The sequence below is a fragment of the Trichechus manatus genome, unplaced genomic scaffold, assembly GCF_000243295.1.
Source record: "Trichechus manatus latirostris isolate Lorelei unplaced genomic scaffold, TriManLat1.0 scaffold00027, whole genome shotgun sequence".
Taxonomy (NCBI): Eukaryota; Metazoa; Chordata; class Mammalia; order Sirenia; family Trichechidae; genus Trichechus; species Trichechus manatus.
In genome coordinates this window covers 19,464,370-19,481,789 of record NW_004443963.1, presented here as the reverse complement: position 1 = coordinate 19,481,789, position 17,420 = coordinate 19,464,370, and the positions used below count along the sequence as shown (strand labels likewise).

At 40.7% G+C, this 17,420-nt stretch overlaps 1 protein-coding gene across 5 annotated transcripts in view; it reads right to left on the bottom strand.

The window, feature by feature from the left end:
• Positions 1–17,420, bottom strand: part of XPNPEP3 (X-prolyl aminopeptidase 3) — a 78,795-nt gene that overhangs the window by 24,133 nt on the left and 37,242 nt on the right. For all 5 annotated transcript variants that reach the window (XR_002823666.1, XM_004373892.2, XM_023729072.1 and 2 more), the window contains 2 exons: positions 5,170–5,232; positions 4,183–4,296 (listed from right to left, as the gene is read on the bottom strand). Coding sequence is in view for 4 of the 5 variants with exons in the window: in XM_004373892.2 (XP_004373949.1) it covers positions 4,183–4,296; positions 5,170–5,232 (177 nt within the window). In the remaining variant the exon portion in view is untranslated. The remainder of the gene's footprint in view (positions 1–4,182; positions 4,297–5,169; positions 5,233–17,420) is intronic.

The following is a 17,420-nucleotide window of genomic DNA, read 5'->3' as shown; positions in this document are numbered from 1 at the left end:
GTGTGCCTCTTAGCTCAAGTAGATACAAGAGACTAAATGGGCAGTTTCTGTCTGGAGGTGAGATGGGAAGGCAGAGAGGGTTAGCAGCTGGTAGAATGGACATGGGGAATCAGGGGTGGAAAGGAGGAGTGTGCTGTCACCGTATGGGGAGAGCAATCAGAGTCACATAACAATGTATGTATAAGTTTTTGTATGAAAAAAAAAAAAGAAAGGTAGTATAACACAGAGGATAAGAGCATGAGCTCTAGAACCAGACTGAATTACTAGGTAAATGAATTACATTAGCACATCATAAATGTTACCATTACCATTAATGATGATTAATAATAAGCTGGTATCCAGGGCCTTATTCAAAAACAATTACACATACCATTTAACTTTAGAATATCACTTCCCCTCTGCTCCCCCATCATAATATATGTAGGGAAAAAAGAAAACTTTGGGTATATCTCTATCTTACTACTTATCATGTTATATTTAAAGGATCTGTTTATGCTCTTGTAGACAGGGACATGGTCTTACTCATGTCTAAATAACTACAAAATTTGTCTCACAGTAGAATAATAATTAAATGAGTACTTCAGTACTTTAATCTTCTTTGACTAATACTCTCAGGATAAATGGGGGGCGGGAAGGGAAGCATCATATATACAGAGTCATGGCAAGTGCAAAGAGTGGATGTGGAGTTTTTGTTTCTGGCAGTATAATGGACTAAACTTCCTGATAGAAAACAACTACATCCTGGATAAAAATTTATTTTATGAAATGTTGACATCATGTACTGTAATAGACGTCTTTAGGACCATTTCTCTCTTGAAAACAAACTCAGAACTTAAACTAGAGCTGGAGTAGTGATAAGGTAAGCGTTAAAGTACACAGGAGAGGAGGTGCTGTCCTGAGAACCTGTAGCAAAGTGAGGAAACTGAACATGAGACCCTCATAGGTGATAAAATGGTCCCCGGTCATTAGGACTCTGGTGGCTCCTCACAAAAACGTATGCAGATAATCTTTGGAGGATATTTCCCCCAGTTTAGTCCTGCATAACTTCCAGATAAATAGCATCAAGCAAATATGAGCTTACAACCAAGGGTTGCCAAGCACACAAGGAGGTAAATCTCACACGAGTGAGAGCCAGCAGGAAAACAAGTATCAAATTTAAATCTTCCAAGGACTTCAGATAATGGAAATATCAGCTATAGAATAGCTATGTATGAAATGGTAAAGGGATAAAGAATGAAATCACAACAATGAGCATGCAAGAAGAGACAATCTAGAATAACTATGCAAAACTGAAAGGAGCCAAATGGAAATGAAGCAATGAAAAAGATAACTGCTGAAACAAAACACTCAGTAGATGGTTATGTAGAAGATTAGACACAACTGAAGAAAAAAAGTTTCCTGGAAGACAGATCTACCCAAATCATCTAGAACATGACAGAGACAGTCAAGGTAAAGTTAAATATGAGAGAGAAGGACAAAATGAGAAGGTCTAACACATCTTTAATTGAAATCTTTGAAGGAGTGAATAGAAGAGCATGTAGGAGAGATGACAGAACTGATGAAAGACATGAACTCACAGATTCAGGAAGCAGAAGGTATCATAACCAAGATAAGTAAAAATAACTGTGCTTAGACATATCATAACGAAACCGAGGAATTAAAAAAAAAAGAGAGAGAGAGAAAGAAAGAGAAAGAGATCTTAAAAGCAGCCAAAGAAAAAAGATTTCCTGCAAGGAACAATTATTAGTGGTTTTTTTTTTGTTGTTGTTTTAAATCAGCAACACTGAAGGTCAGAAAAGAGGGGAATAATATATTCAAATTGATGAGTGAAACTGTCAAAATAGGCCTAATCCTTTTTGACATGACCATCTTTCAAGAATGAGAATAAAATAAAGGTATTTTCAGCTACACAAAAACAGAAGGGAGTTTATCAGCAACAGACCTTCATCTAAAGGATGCTCTTAATGCAGAAGGTGATCCTAGAAAGGCCGTATAAGATGCAAGAAGGATTAGTGGACATGCAGGCAAATCTAAACAAACAGAGGTGTTCTACTCTGACCTATTCCCGAGAGCAGGATGTAGCTATGGTAAGCTTAGAGGCAGAAAACAGGGCAGCCTGTCCTCTCTGACTATATTTCTGCCAAATACCTAGTACCTGGTTGACACTAGAGCTCTTCCAGATGCCCCAATACTAGGTGCCGTCGAGTTGATTCCAACTCATAGTCACCCCCTAGGACAGAGCAGAACTGCCCCAGAGGGTTTCCAAGGAGCGCCTGGTGGATTCAAACTGCCGACCATTTGGTTAGCAGCCATGGCTCTTAACCACTACGCCACCAGGGTTTCCAGATGCCCCAACAGTGACCTGTATTTCTCAGGGCTTGTTGATGACCTTGCCCACTGACTTCCCCAGAAGGGGTTCTTATAAGCTCTCAGATAACTGAAGCTGGACTATGAGCTAGAAGTTCTCTTGGGTCACTTCACCTCATAGGGGCAATACTGCTCTATCCCTTATAAAGCTGAGTGTCATGGATTGAATTGTGTCCCCACAAAATATCTGTCAACTTGGCTGGGTCATGATTCCCAGCACTGTATGACTGTGTACCATTTTGTAATCTGATGTGATTTCCTTATGTGTTGTAAACTCTATCACTATGATCTAATAAAATGGATTAGTGGCAGTAATACTGATGAGGTCTACAAGATTAGATAGTGTCTTAAGCCAATCTCTTTTGAGATATAAAAGAGAGAAGCGAGCAGAGACATGGGAACCTCACACCATCAAGAAAGCAGCGCTGGGAGCAAGGAGTGTCCTTTGGACCTGAGGTTCCTGCGCTGAGATGATCCCAGAACAAGGAAGACTGATGCATCACAAGGACCTTCCTCCAGAGCCGAGAGAGAGAGAGAGAAAGCCTCTCCTGGAGCTGATGCCCTGAATTTGTACTTGCAGCTGACTGGACTGTGAGAGAATAAACTTCTGTTTGTTAAAGCCATCCACTTGTGGTATTTCTGTTACAGCGGCCCTAGATGACTAAGACACTGAGTTTGTGCTTATTTCTCAGTTTCTCCAGACTGAAGAATGTATTATTTAGGAATAAATACATTAGTGGTAAAACTGTAAAAAAAAGCAACAGAATGATTACAACAAAAGTTAAGACAGTAGTTTCCTCTGGAAGATAGGGAGGGATATGTGATTGGAATTGCCCAGGGGAACTCCATGATAATTATAATGTTCTTCTTATCCTTGATGGTGGATACATGGGTGTTTATTTTATTATTATTTTTAAACTGTACATTATATTAATTGCACTTAATGTATGATACATTTTACAACCTAACAAAAAAACTTATGGAATATAATGAAAGTGAGAAATCTATCTTTAAATACTTAGAATAGAAAAGAAGAAAAAATGAAAATTGATGAATTAAGCATCTAATTTAAGATGTTAGAAAAAGAACAACAAAATAAACACAAAGAGTAGAAGGATAAAAATAATAGAGGTCAGGGCACAAAGCTATGAGATAGCAAACAAAGATAAAATAGCAAGGATTAATGATGCCAAAAGCTGGCTTTCAAAGACTAATAAATATCAGCAAACCTCTGGTGAGATTTTTTTTAACCAATTAATGTATTGGAGGTATAATTTACATACAGTAAAATGCACAGATCTTAAGTATACAGAGTTATATCAGTTATGTCAAATGCATACACCCACATAAACACACCCTCATGCCCCCTCCCAGTCAACCCCCAACCACAAACGACTGCTGATCTGATTTTTCTCACCATAGTTTTACCTATTTTAGAACTTTATATAAATTGAATCATACACTGTCCCTGCAAGTCCTTAGAGAAGTAGTGTTATAAAATGAAATGAACAGGAGCTGTAGAGTAGAATATGTGGCTCTGAATCTTGGCTTTGCACTCATGACTAAGCAGCTTAACTTTTTAGGCTTATTTTCCTCTACTAACAGGCATGCTAATAACTGCGCCTATCTCACAGTGCTAATGTAGGATCAAATGAGATAATGTCTGTACAAGCATTTTATAAACAATTAAGTCTTTGTAAATGGCAGTTAATTTGTGGAAGCTGAAGGCTAGGGGAGCACGAGGTTAGTGAGCTTCCCACCCAAGCATCTGGACCCAGTGGAAGCAGAATGGAAGAGGAAGGGCATCATGTGTACCTTGATGAGTTGATTATTATTCACATAGTGCAAAGTGTTTGAACGATTACCACCAGCAACCACAGGTGGGTAGGCTAAGATGTCTGCGCCACGAGCTCGGCATTCAAATTCAAACTGTAAAAAACAACAGCAAGATATGACAACAGAAAGGATTTATGTAGGGCTGCTCCAGCCCAGGCTCTCTTCAACAGCCCTACCTCCATGCCAGTACTTATCTTAAGTCACCACTACTAACTATTCATCATACCCAAACTTTTTATGCTGCAATTTCAATCCATTTCTTTTATTCTTGCCCACGTTACAATCCACGCTAAGTATACCCCATTCTTTTTCTCTCACCAGTCTTAATATTCAACCCGATTACTAAGCCTCTTCTCTTCTTCTGAGTTCTCTCTAAACTTCCTATGACTCTTATGAATCAGAAGAGGACAATGAAACCTGTGATCAGGACTGAGTACAGAGATACAACCACGTAAGGATACTGTTTGTTTATTCTTGTTTAGATAAACATGGGGATGGATACAACTTGCACTTTCAACAACAACTCTACATGACTGATTTCAACCTTTCAAACAACTTTCGGCCTAAATGCTCTGGGTAAGTGAAAAAGGACGCTCGATAAATGGTAAATTCCACTATTTTCACTACATCCTAGGATGGAGCCGGAGACTGGTAAGTATGTGCCACTATCTTCTGGCTCTACCTCAGACCCTCTTCCTTTATATTCCCCTGAACAGTATTATTCTTCTCATCTCACATTTGTGTAAGTCTTTCCTTCTTCATCTGTTCTACTTTGCAAATTTCTTCATTTAAATTTAACAGTGCATGTATAGACTCATCTAATAAATTACCAGTAACATTTACGAACCAAGTCCTTTCCACTGACATCCTGGCCACTTCCATGAAAGTCAACTAGATGCCATCTGTAGATCAATGAAATTATTTGATAGTCCCCTCCAACAAGACCTTCCCAACTGCCTAACTCACCTTGGCATAAAGAAAGGCTTCCTCCACAGGGACTTTGCTGCTATACATGGTCTCTATGAAAGCCTGCAAGGAGAAAGGAGGATGGAAAGAACAGTCCCATTTTACTACGATGCTTGGTCAAACATTCAAGATTCTGGAACTTGACTGGAAAGCACTCTTCCTTCCAATTTTGTTGATCTGAAGTTGTGACTTAGTGGGGATAATAACAAGATTTCTGAAGGGAAAACAAAAAAACTTGCTTTCAGGAATATTTGACTGATGATAGATTTAATGGAAGGGCAATCAACCTTTCCACTCAGAATATACACTGAATGCTAGAATAAGCTATATGGAAAAACAGTCATCATTATGTAGCAAAATTCTTCTATAGCCCTGGAATGTTCAGTCTATAGGAGGGCTTCTTAACCTCAGCACTGTTGTCATTTTGGGTCAGATAATTCTACGTAGTGGGTGGCTATTCTGTGCAATGCAGGATTGTCAGTAGCACTCCCCAGCTGTGACAACCAGATGTTGCCTAATGCTCCCTGGGGGACAACAATCACCCTCAGTTGAGAACCACTGGTTTATGTATAGTCCATTGCTGTTGAGTTGATTCTAACGCATAGCAAACCTATAGGACAGAGTATAACTGCCCCACACGGTTTCCAAGGCTGTAATCTTTATGGAAGCAGATAGCTACATCTTTCTCCTGCTGAGCGGCTGGCAGTTTTGAACCACCAATCCTTCAGTAGCAGCTGAGCACTTAACTGCTGCACCACCAGGGATCCTTGGCCTATAAGTAATACCGTAAGTAATTCGAACCGCTGACTTTGTGGTTAGGAGCTGAGTGCTTTAAGCACTGCATGACCAGCGCTCCTCTAGCTTACACAGATACATAAAATATTACAAGATAGCATAACTAACAGTAGAGTTAAAGAAAAGGCTGAAGGTGACCATAGCTCAAAATAAGGTAAATAAATAATGCATACCATAATGACCTTCACGACATGAATGGGCCACAAATTTATCTGAGTTTTCTAGCAGCTAATGTGAAAAGGGAAATCGTGTCAGGTAATTTCCAGCATCTGTGGGATAAAAACAATCAGTTGCACAGGGATTTGACTATCTGACACTACAATTTGAAAGGAATTTCTCTCGAGCTGTTACAATGATGACCTGAAAGTGGATGTGACACTCGTAGGAACGTCTTGAATAACATTTCTCAATATAAGGTAATGACATCACCATCAAGCCCAATAGACTAAAAGCAACTGGGGTAGCAGTGGTGATGTTTGCGTGGCTTCCTTCCACTCTATTCTAATCTTTCCTCAAACATTTCCTCCTTAGTAAGCCTGTCCTGACCACCCTATCTAAATTAGCACCTTCCATCACACTTACGGAGCCCTGGTGGCTCAGCGGTTAAAAGCTCGGCTGTTAACCAAAAGGCCAGCAGTTTGAATCCACCAGCAGCTCCTTGGAAACCCTATGCGGCAGTTCTACTCTGTCCTATAGGGTTGCTATGAGTTGGAATCGACTCAACAACAATGGGTTCGGTATCACACCCCTTTTGCCGCTTTATTTTTCTTCACAGTATTTAATTCCAGATGACAATACATCATATGTTTGTTTACTGTCTCTTCCCAATTAGAACGCAGACAAATGAGGGCAAGGAACACAGGGACGGTTTATTTTGCTCACCACTGTATCCTCAGAATCTAGAACAGGGTCTGCACATAGTAGGTACTCAAAAGTATGTGCTGAATAAATGAGCAGTTAAAATCAGTAGAGGACACCTTATTTGTATGTACACACAAATACATAAATAATGTTGCTAAACAGCTAGTTAGCATTACGTTTTTAGCATAAAGCTAACAAAAAGGGGGGAGAAAATGTGATAGTTCTAGTGAGACTCATCTGCTCAAAAGAGGGATTTGTCTTCTTATGAATTTCTTTCTGAGCCCTTAGTGAAGGACACAGAGCCTTTTGAAGTCATGGCCCCTTTACACTGCTATGCAGACCACACTGGAGAGAAAAGTCTCTCCTGCTTTCCCAGGTGGTCAGATGCCTGGCCTTGCTTTCCTTCTTTGCTAATGAACGTGCCTCCTCAGAGTCCGTGTCTTCACGAATGATTCCAGGCATACATGGCACATAGCTCAAGTGCCACCTATCATTACAACATGCTTGGTGTCCTTCCTGTATAGGTCAAGGGGCAGACTTTATGATTAGCACTTCTTATCAAGGCTGTTATGTCACAACCTGGCTCATATTCCCAATTAACACCTGATCTCAACTCTTACTTCACTTAAAAAAAAACAAAAAACCCACTGCGGTCAAGGTGATTCCAGCTCATAGTGACCCTGTAGGACAGAGCAGAACTGCCCCATAGGGTTTCCAAGGAGTGGCTGGTGGATTCAAACTGCCGACATTTTGGTCAGCAGTCAAGCTCTTAACCACTGTGCCGCTGTACTTCACTAGGTGCTATTTAAATGTTTGCATTTTGATTCTTGAAAAATGTGAAATAGGGCTTCTTTGCATTTCACTCTGTGCATCTCATAATCAGAACATGTCACAAACGGGCACTGAGCAGCTTACAGTAGGGAGGGTGGGGAGGAAAAGCATTGCAGGAGCAACTTTGTGTGTGTGTGTGTGTGTGATGGAAGAGAAGGGAAACTGTGGCATTTGGGACTATGCCATTTGAGGAAAGGGGAGAAGGGCACTTTAGGCAGAGGGATGGCACAGACTATGGCCCATTTCCAAGAGTGCGCTATGGCTACAGCATTAAGCACATGTGGAGAAGTGAGAGCAGACGAAGCTGGGAAAGTAGGCAGGGGCCAGATCATGACAGGTCTTGCATGAGCAAGTTTAAATTTAATCCTAAAAACAAGAGGGAGCTACCAAAGACCTTTAAGTAGAGAGGGATGGTCAGATTTATAACGATTACTCTGTGAGGCACAGAGTCAGACTGAGGCAATACTGGAAGCAAGAAGACAGTTAAGGGTGACTAGGTGCTCTACTGAGCTAGGCACTTTACTTTTATTATTTCCTCTTCCTACAACTCTGTAAGATGGGTAATATTATCCTCATTTTATGGCTGTAGGCTCTGTGAAGTTTAATAATATGGCAAAACAACACAGTTTGGCACTGAAACCCAGGTCTGTGTAAGTGTTTTACACTAAACTATTCTGCCTCCCAAGGAGTGAATTTGGTAACTAGTTAGATGTAGGGTTTGGGAGAAGCTATTGTCAAAGATAACATCCATATTTCTAACTAAAGTAGCTGGGTAGATGTTGTATTATTGACAAAGAAAAAAATACTGGAAAAGGGTCAGGTTTGGTGGAGTGAAGAGCCCAAGTTCAGGAAACTAAGAAAAACTCAGGTAGAGATGTCCAGGAGGTAGGATATATATACAGTCACAGAGAGATCTCACCTGGACTTGTTCTCTGGCCCCCATATTCTACTAACTCTCTGTTTATAATTTACTTAGCTCTAATGGCAATAACGGAGCCCTGGTGGTGCAGTAGAAACCCTGGTGGCATAGTGGTTAAGAGCTACGGCTGCTAACTAAAGGTCGGCAATTCAAATCTACCAGCCATTCCTTGGAAACTCTATGGGGCAGTTCTACTCTGTCCTGTAGAGTCGCTATGAATTGGAATTGACTCGACGGCAATGGGTTCGGTTTGTTTTTTTGTTAGTGGTGCAGTGGTTAAGAGTTCAGCTGCAAACCACAAGGTTGGCAGTTTGAATCCACCAGCTGCTCCTTGGAAATCCTATGGGGGCAGTTCTACTCTGTTACATAGGGTTGCTATGAGTTGGAATCGACTCAACTGCAACTGTTTTTGTTTTTTTTTAAATGGCAATACCATGTTGCCCCTTACTTATTTTAAATCAAATCAAAGTAAAATAAAATCCAACTAAACAGCATCATTTTAGCAAAAATTATATTTGGCTTGTCTATCAAAAGAAGGGGGACTTCAGTTTAGGCTGAACAACACAAGCATAGTATAATTATTCTTAAAGAAATGATTTTGGACAGATATAAAAAAATCTTACGGAAACATTCTAAATCAGATTTGGGAACCCTTAAAGAATATGATCATTAGCAGCTAGAAGTTCACTAAGAGAAAGAAGGCCCAACCCCATGCCCCTGCCTGATGTCAATACTGGGCTGGTAGATAAAAGGAATCCCGTGGACGTGATACTTCTGATTTTAGCACAGCACTTGAAATAGTCTCTCATGGACAAGTGTAAGAAGTGTGGATCAGAATACCATGGATTCTCTACCTTATCCAAATACATCTGATTATTAGACTGATGTCGATCCAGAGGGAGCCCCTGACACTGCCCCACAGATCTATTCTTAGCTGATTCTTTTCTTTATTGAAGAGTTAATGATCTGAATGAAGACACAGAGGTATGCTCATCATGTTCATACTTAATACAAAGCTGAGACGCATAGCTAATACTTTGGTTGACAGAGTTAAGATTAAGAAAACTATGCACTGAATGAAATGATGACCAAAATCAAGAAGATGAAACAGCAACAGGAAAAAAGACCAAAGTCTTGCTTCAAAGTTCAAAATAACAAATACATGGGGATGAAAAGGGAGAAGCCCAACTTTTCAGTAAATCAGGTGAAGAAGACAAGGCAGTTTAAGCAGACTGCAACATCAATAAGGAACCACATTATAAAAGATCTGCTGAAGAAAAGCTAAGGTAACCTCTGCCTCTCTAGGGCAGGGCTCCAATGTAAAGCCAGGACTCCACCATAGTCTTTGCTGGTCTGGCTGTGGCTAGAGCACACTGCCCAATTCTGGACACAGAGGATGGTAACCAAATGAGGGAAAACATAACACATCAGGAAGAGTGGAGGAAAAAAGGTTTAACTTCGAAAAGATTTAAGGTAGGACAAAGAAAAGCAGTCTCCAAATGTTTGTGTGTTACCATGCTGTTAAATCCAACAGGCCTGCAATTAGCCTGAGCTGTTTTGCTAAAGGAGCCCTGGTGGTGCAGGTGCAATGGTTAAGTGCTCAGCTGCTAACCAAAAGGTCAGTAGTTCGAATCTACCAGCTGCTTCTTGGAAACCCTATGGGCAGTTCTCCTCTGTCCTACTGGGTCGCCATGAGTCGGATCAGCTCATTGGCAGTGGGCTTGGGTTTGGAGTGGGAATGACTGATGATGTTGAACATCTTTTCATGTACTTGTTGGCCATTTGTATATCTTTTTTTTGAGAAATGTCTATTCAAGTCCTTTGCCTATTTTTTTGATTGGGTTGAGTTGTAAGAGTTCTTTATAGAGTCTGGAAATTAAATCCTTATCAGATATACAACTTCCACATACTTCTCTATTCTGTGAGTTGCCTTTTCATTCTCTCAACAGTGTCATTTGATGCACAAAAGTTTTAATTTTAATGAAGCCCAATTTACCTGTTTTTTCTTTTGTTGCTTGTACTTTTGGTGTCATATCTAAGAATCCGCTGCCAAATCCAAAGTCCTGAAGATTTACCTCTATGTTTTCTTCTAAGAGTTTTAAGTTTTAAATGTTATATTTAGGTCACTGATTCATTTTGAGTTAATTTTTGTGCATGGTATGAGATATGGGCCGAACTTCATTCTTTTGCATGTGGATATTCACTTGGCCCAGCACAACTGCCTCATTCTTAACTAAAAAACATGGCTAAGGCATTATTTAGAAAGAAAAAGAATGATTTTGATAAAGAGAACGAAAATGAAATGGTGGTGCCTAAGCCACTGCCAAGCCATCCTTGGTTTGAAGTAGCACAGGCTTTAAAATCAGTTACTGATAATAAAACTTTCTGATGAAATCTGGAATGACAGAACCTAAACTTTAGGAGCCAGCAAAATAGATTGGAAGGGAATTGCAAATTGATGGCAGGTCTGCTAAAAATCTCTTTCAAGTGAGCTTCACTCTCTTTGGCTGGAAGGTGGCACTTCACCCAAAAGAACCTGGACCACTATGATTTTTTTATTTTGATAAGTGAATTTAAGCCTTTGAGACCCACCAGTGTAGTAAGATAATTCAAGCCGGTTATCTTACTATGAGTCGGAATCGACTTGGCAGCAATGGGTTTGGTTTTCTTTTTGGTTTATGCTGAACGAGGGCAAGGAACCATGGAAGTAGGGGCTAGTCAGTTAAGGAAATGTTTTATTTTGTAGATTATTATTTCAGGCAACACCCTGGTGAACTCTTGTCAAAAATGGCTCCTGAGAACCTTAGGTCAAGGAACAGTGTGTCTGGCTTGGAACACTGCTGAGTGGAGGGGAATGTTTGGGCTCACACTGGTTCAGTGAGGCCTCTAGTGTACTAGAATGGGTTAAGGGAGGGGATCGACATACATCCCCAGAGATGGGCAACTACCCTTCCCTTGTCATATAAATGGTCAGCGCCTACTGAAGCTTCAGATATCGTACAGATGCAGGCAGTATTGGACCGGCTGTATGATGGAAACGAGCCCCCTAATGGGCCACCCCTTATCCGATTATGACTGACACTGTGAGAAGAGATGCCCACTAGCATGGGCTTTATATGTGACTTTGCTGGTGGACCTCAGAAGGATGTAAAGAGGTAGTTCTAGATCTTTCGTCCCAACTTCCTCATATGGATAATAAAAAGTAAAAAACAATCCAAAAAACAAAAAACCCAAACCCGTTGTCATCAAGTCAATTCCTCCTCATAGCAACTCTATAAGACAGAGCAGAACTGCCCCACAGGGTTTCCAAGGCTGTAAATCTTTTCGGGAGTAGACTTCCACATCTTCTCCCATGGAGCTGCTGGTGGGTTCGAACTGCCGACCTTTTGGTTAGCAGCTGAGAGCTTTTAACCACTGTGCTACAAAGGCTCCTTAATAAAAAGTTAGGGCTTTATAAAAGAAATAAAATGAGAAAGGAGGCAACAATTCAGGCCCTAATCACGTGGAAGTTTTTAGATGGTTGATTAAAAATGACATGAAAAAGGAGGAAATTGACAGAGTGGCCATCAAAACTTTGTTTAAATTTTACAGGGAGCTGGAGGACCCACAAGTATCTCTCCTCAAGCTCGTCAAGATATGAAATCCACAAAGCAGATACATTTGTCTGCATTTACAGGACTTTTAGGAGCCCTGGTGGCACAATAGGTAAGTGCTCGGCTGCTAACTGAAAGGTTGGTGGTTTGAACCTACCCAGCAGCTCCATGGCAGAAAGACCTGGCAATCTGCTCTCGTAAAGATTACAGCCTAGGAAACCCTATGGGGCAGCTCCACTCTGTCATATAGGTGGTAATGGCAGAAGAAAAAGGAGCCCTGGTGGTGCAATGGCTAAGCACTCGGCTGCTAACTGAAAGGTTGGCATTTTGAATCCACCCAGTGGCTCTGCAGGAGAAAGAACTGGCGATTTACTTCCATAAAGATTTCCGCCAAGAACACCCTACGAGGCAGTTCTACTCTGTCACGTGGGGTTGCTATGAGTCAGAATCGACTCTATGACACCTAACAACAATAATAATGAAGGAAGAAAACCGATATGAAGGTGAGAGTCTCTTAATCCAACCCCTGGTAGGTAACTGAAGACCTTTTACAAATGTGTGGGTGAAATGGCCTAGGGATGGAGAATAAACTCTTAGGTCTACTGGACATAGGAGCACAGAGTACGGTACGGCCTAGGCCTGCTAATGAGTCCCTGAGAGATGACAGAATTAATTTAAGAGGAGATGGAGACGCTATTATGAAAAGGATAAAAATTAAAGTCTAGTTAAAAGTTGGAATATATGTTAAAAAAATGTACACTGTGATGGTGTCTCCCTTACTTGAATGTATAATTAATATAGATATAATGTCTGAATGGAAATTCCTCCCCTGACTGGGTAAAATGAGAAAAGGAGTAACTTTTTAGATACTCCCTTTATCCAATGCTCATTGGACATGTTAGATTGTAGCCTTTAGAATTAGCTAAGCCAACTCAACTAGTAAATCTGAAACAATATTTCATATCTAGGCCACAATAAGAAATTACTGCCCTAAATAAAAAAAAATGTCAGATGCAAATGTACTCATGCCCACAAACTCACTGTACAATAGCCCAGTGAGTAATGAGGAAGGCTGACAGGTACCCCCTAAGATCTTTAGCAGCTCGTGATATGGTCCAGACTACTCAACTGATAAAACAAACACAAAGGTGACGGTCATCCTATATTGATTTGGCTAATGCATTTTCCTCGTTATCAATCACCAGGGAGAGCCTACAACAATTCACATTCACGTGGAATGGTTTCCAGTATACATTTACTATATTACTTCAAGGATATTTGAACTCTCCTGTGCATTGTCACAACCTGATGAGGTCGGACCTGGGTCTAATCCAACTGGACAGTATGCTAAATTGCTGACATGTGATTATCTCTGAAACTGTGGATCAAGCTAAAAGGGACTTTACTAAGGCCATAATCATAGGACTGATTGGAGATTGATTGATTAACCTTGCTAAAATCAGGGCCCTGCCCAGACTATGAAATTTTGGGAAATTACAGGGGTTGGAGCAATCTATGACATACACAGACCACTAGGAATACACTGTTTTCACTCCCTGACCCTCAGACTAAACAAGAGGCTCAACATCTAGTGGGCCCATTTCGCTTTTGGAGAAATTATATCCCTCACTTAAGGATACTATTGGCCTCAGTTCATAAAATTACCCTGAAAAAAGTCTTCTTTGATTAGCGGCCTTAACAACAAACCTTCTTAGAACTGCAGAAAATCACAGCCCAAGTTATTCTGTTAGGACCACACGATGCTAATGCCGAAATATTGGAAATGTCAGCCACCTGCATTTATGCTGACTGGAGTCTCTGGCAAAAGCCTGTAATGGCAGCTGCATGATGACCTCTGGACTTCTGGGCTGTAATAGTACCAGATGCTGCCCTCCAGTGCACACTCTGGGAAAGACAGTTTGACTTGTTATTAGGCATTTACAGAGACACTAAAAGCCCTTAGATAATAGACATGAAATACACATCATATTATTTCGCTCAGTGTGGAAAGCAGCTGTTGAGTCCAGCAGAAGGTGAAATCCTCATGGAATAAGGTGATAATAAGTAGACCCAATGGGCTGGATTGCATGCTCTGTTCCTAGCAGTGACAGAAGAACTGGACACAAATAAAAACCCCACTATTTGGGTAAATACTGACTTGGACTGTTGCCAGTGGACTTGGAATTAGTCTAACCACTGGGCATGCATAATTGCACAATAAGGGTCCCCCATGTGGCACACTGCTCTTTGGAGATCTCTATGGAAATTCCGAGGGCAATTCAAAGTAGGGCATGTTGATGCTCACCAAAGAAACTCTGCCATGCTTTAAAGGTAACTGGAACCAACCAGTTGACGGACTACTTCGATTTCTTGGAATGGCAATTGGGCAGTTCAGCTGTGGCTTAGTTATCTAATGCTGCTGTAACAAAAATACCATAAACGGGTGGCTTTAAAGAACAGAAATCTATTGTCTTATAGATTTAGAGGCTAAGTCCAAACCAGGGCATCCGCATTAGGGGAGTGTGGTGAAATGAGTTCCTTTATGTGGGCTTTTGCCTGGTTTCTTTGGAAAAACAGCTTAAGAGATTTTCCGCTAAGCCCTGAGGAGTTACCTTTGCCCTAGTTTTCTACCTCAGAGGGTTTGTTACTTTTGTCCAGGTTGACATTTCCTGGGTAAGCTATAAACAACTTGTGGCTTGATACTTTTTGTCTCAACCTAGGTTGCACATATCTGTAGTTTGTCATACTGTGGGGGCTTGCGTGTTGCTGTGATGCTGGAAGTGATGCTGGAAGCTATGCCACCAGTATTCAAACACCAGCGGGGTCACCCATGGCCGACAGGTTTCAGCTGAGCTTTCAGACTAAGACAGACTAGGAAGAAGCACCTGGCAGTCTACTTTTGAAAAGATCTAGCCGGTGAAAACCTTATGAATAGTAGTGGAACACTGTTTGATATAGTGCCAGAAGATGAGCCCCTCACGTTGGAAGGCACTCAAAATATGACTGGGGAAGAGCTGCATCCTCAAAGTAGAATTGACCTTAATGACATGGATGGAGTCAAGCTTTCAGAACCTTCATTTGCTGATGTGGCACGACTCAAAATGAGAAGAAACTGCTGCAAACATCCATTAATAATTGGAACATGGAATGTAAGTATGAATCTAGGATAATTGGAACTCATCAAAAATGAAATGGAACGCATAAATGTTGATATCCTAGGCATTAGTGAGCTGAAATGGACTGGTACTGGCCATTTTGAATCTGACAAATCATATGGTCTACTATGCTGGGAATGACAATTTGAAGAGAAATGGTGTTGCATTTATTGTCAAAAAGACATTTCAAGATCTATCTTGAAGTACAACACTGTCAGGATAATATCCATACGCCTACAAGGAAGACCAGTTAATACGACTATTATTCAAACTTACACATCAACCACTAAAGCCAGAGGTGAAGAAACTGAAGATTTTTTACCAACTTCTGCAGTCTGAAATTGATCGAACATGCAGTCAGGATGCACTGGTAATTACTGGTGACAGGAATGAAAAAGTTGGAAACAAAGAAGGAGCAGTAGTTGGAAAATATGGCCTTGCTATATAGAAACGACGTCGGAGATCACGTGATGGAATTTTTTAAGACTAATGACTTCTTCATTGCAAATACCTTTTTCACCAACATAAACGGTGACTATGCACGTGGACCTCGCCAGATGGAACACACAGGAATCAAATTGACTACATCTATGGAAAGAGACCATGGAAAAGCTCAATATCATCAATCAGAACAAGGCCAGGGGCCTACTGTGGAACAGACCATCAATTGCTCATATGCAAGTTCAAGTTGAAACTGAAGAAAATTAGAACAAGTTCACGAGAGCCAAAATACGACCTTGAGTATATCCCACCTGAATTTAGAGACCATCTCAAGAATAGATTTGACGCACTGAACACTAATGACTAAAGAACAGATGAGTCGTGGAATGACATCAAGGACAACATACGTGAAGAAAATAAGACATCATTAAAAAGACAGGAAAGAAAAAAAAGACCAAGACGGATGTCAGAAGAGACTCTGAAACTTGCTCTTGAACATCAAGTAGCTAAAGCAAAAGGAAGAAATGATGAAGTAAAAAAGCTGAACAGAAGATTTCAAAGGGCAGCTTAAGAAGACAGAGTAAAGTATTATAATGACATGTACGAAGAACCGGAGTTAGAAAACCAAAAGGGAAGACCACGCTCAGCATTTCTCAAGCTGAAACAACTGAAGAAAAAAATGCAAGCTTCGAGTTGCAACACTAAAGGAGTCTCTGGGGAAAATATTAAATGACATAGGAAGCATCAAAAGAAGGTGGAAGGAATACAGAGTCACTATACCAAAGAGACCTGGTCGACATTCAATCATTTCAGGAGGTAGTATATGATCAAGAACCTATGGTACTGAAGGAGGAAGTCCAAGCTGCACTGAAGGCATTGGCGAAAAACAAGGCTCCAGGAATTGAGGGAATACCAACTGAGAGGTTTCAACAAATGGAGGCAGCGCTGGAAGAGTTCACTTGTCTATGCCAATTTGGAAGATAGCTACCTGGCCAACAGACTGGAAGAGATCCGTATTTACGCGTATTCCCAAGAAAGGTGATCCAACCAAATGTGGAAATCTTGAACTATATCATTAATATCAGACGTAAGCAAAATTTTGCTGAAGATCATTCAAAAGCAGCTGCAGCAGTACATCAACAGAGAACTGCCAGAAATTCGAGCCAGACTCAGAAGAGGACATGGAACAAGGGATATCATAGCTGATGTCAGATGGATCCTGGCTGAAAGCAGAGAATACCAGAAAGATGTTTACCTGTGTTTTACTGACTATGCAAAAGCATTTGACTGTGTGGATCATAACAAATTATGGGTAACATTGTGAAGAATGGGAATTCCAGAACACTTAATTGTGCTCATGAGGAACCTGTACATAGATCAAGAGGCAGTTGTTCAAACAGAACGAGGGGATGCTGCGTGGTTTAAAGTTAGGAAAGGTGTGTGTCAGGGTTGTATCCTTTCACCATACCTATTCAATCTGTATGCTGAGCACATAATCCGAGAAGCTGGACTATATGAAGAAGAACATGGCATCAGGATTGGAGGAAGACTCGTTAACAATCTGCGATATGCAGATGACACAACCTTGCTTGCTTAAAGTGAAGAAGACTTGAAGCACTTACTGATGAAGATTAAAGACCAAAGACTTCACTATGG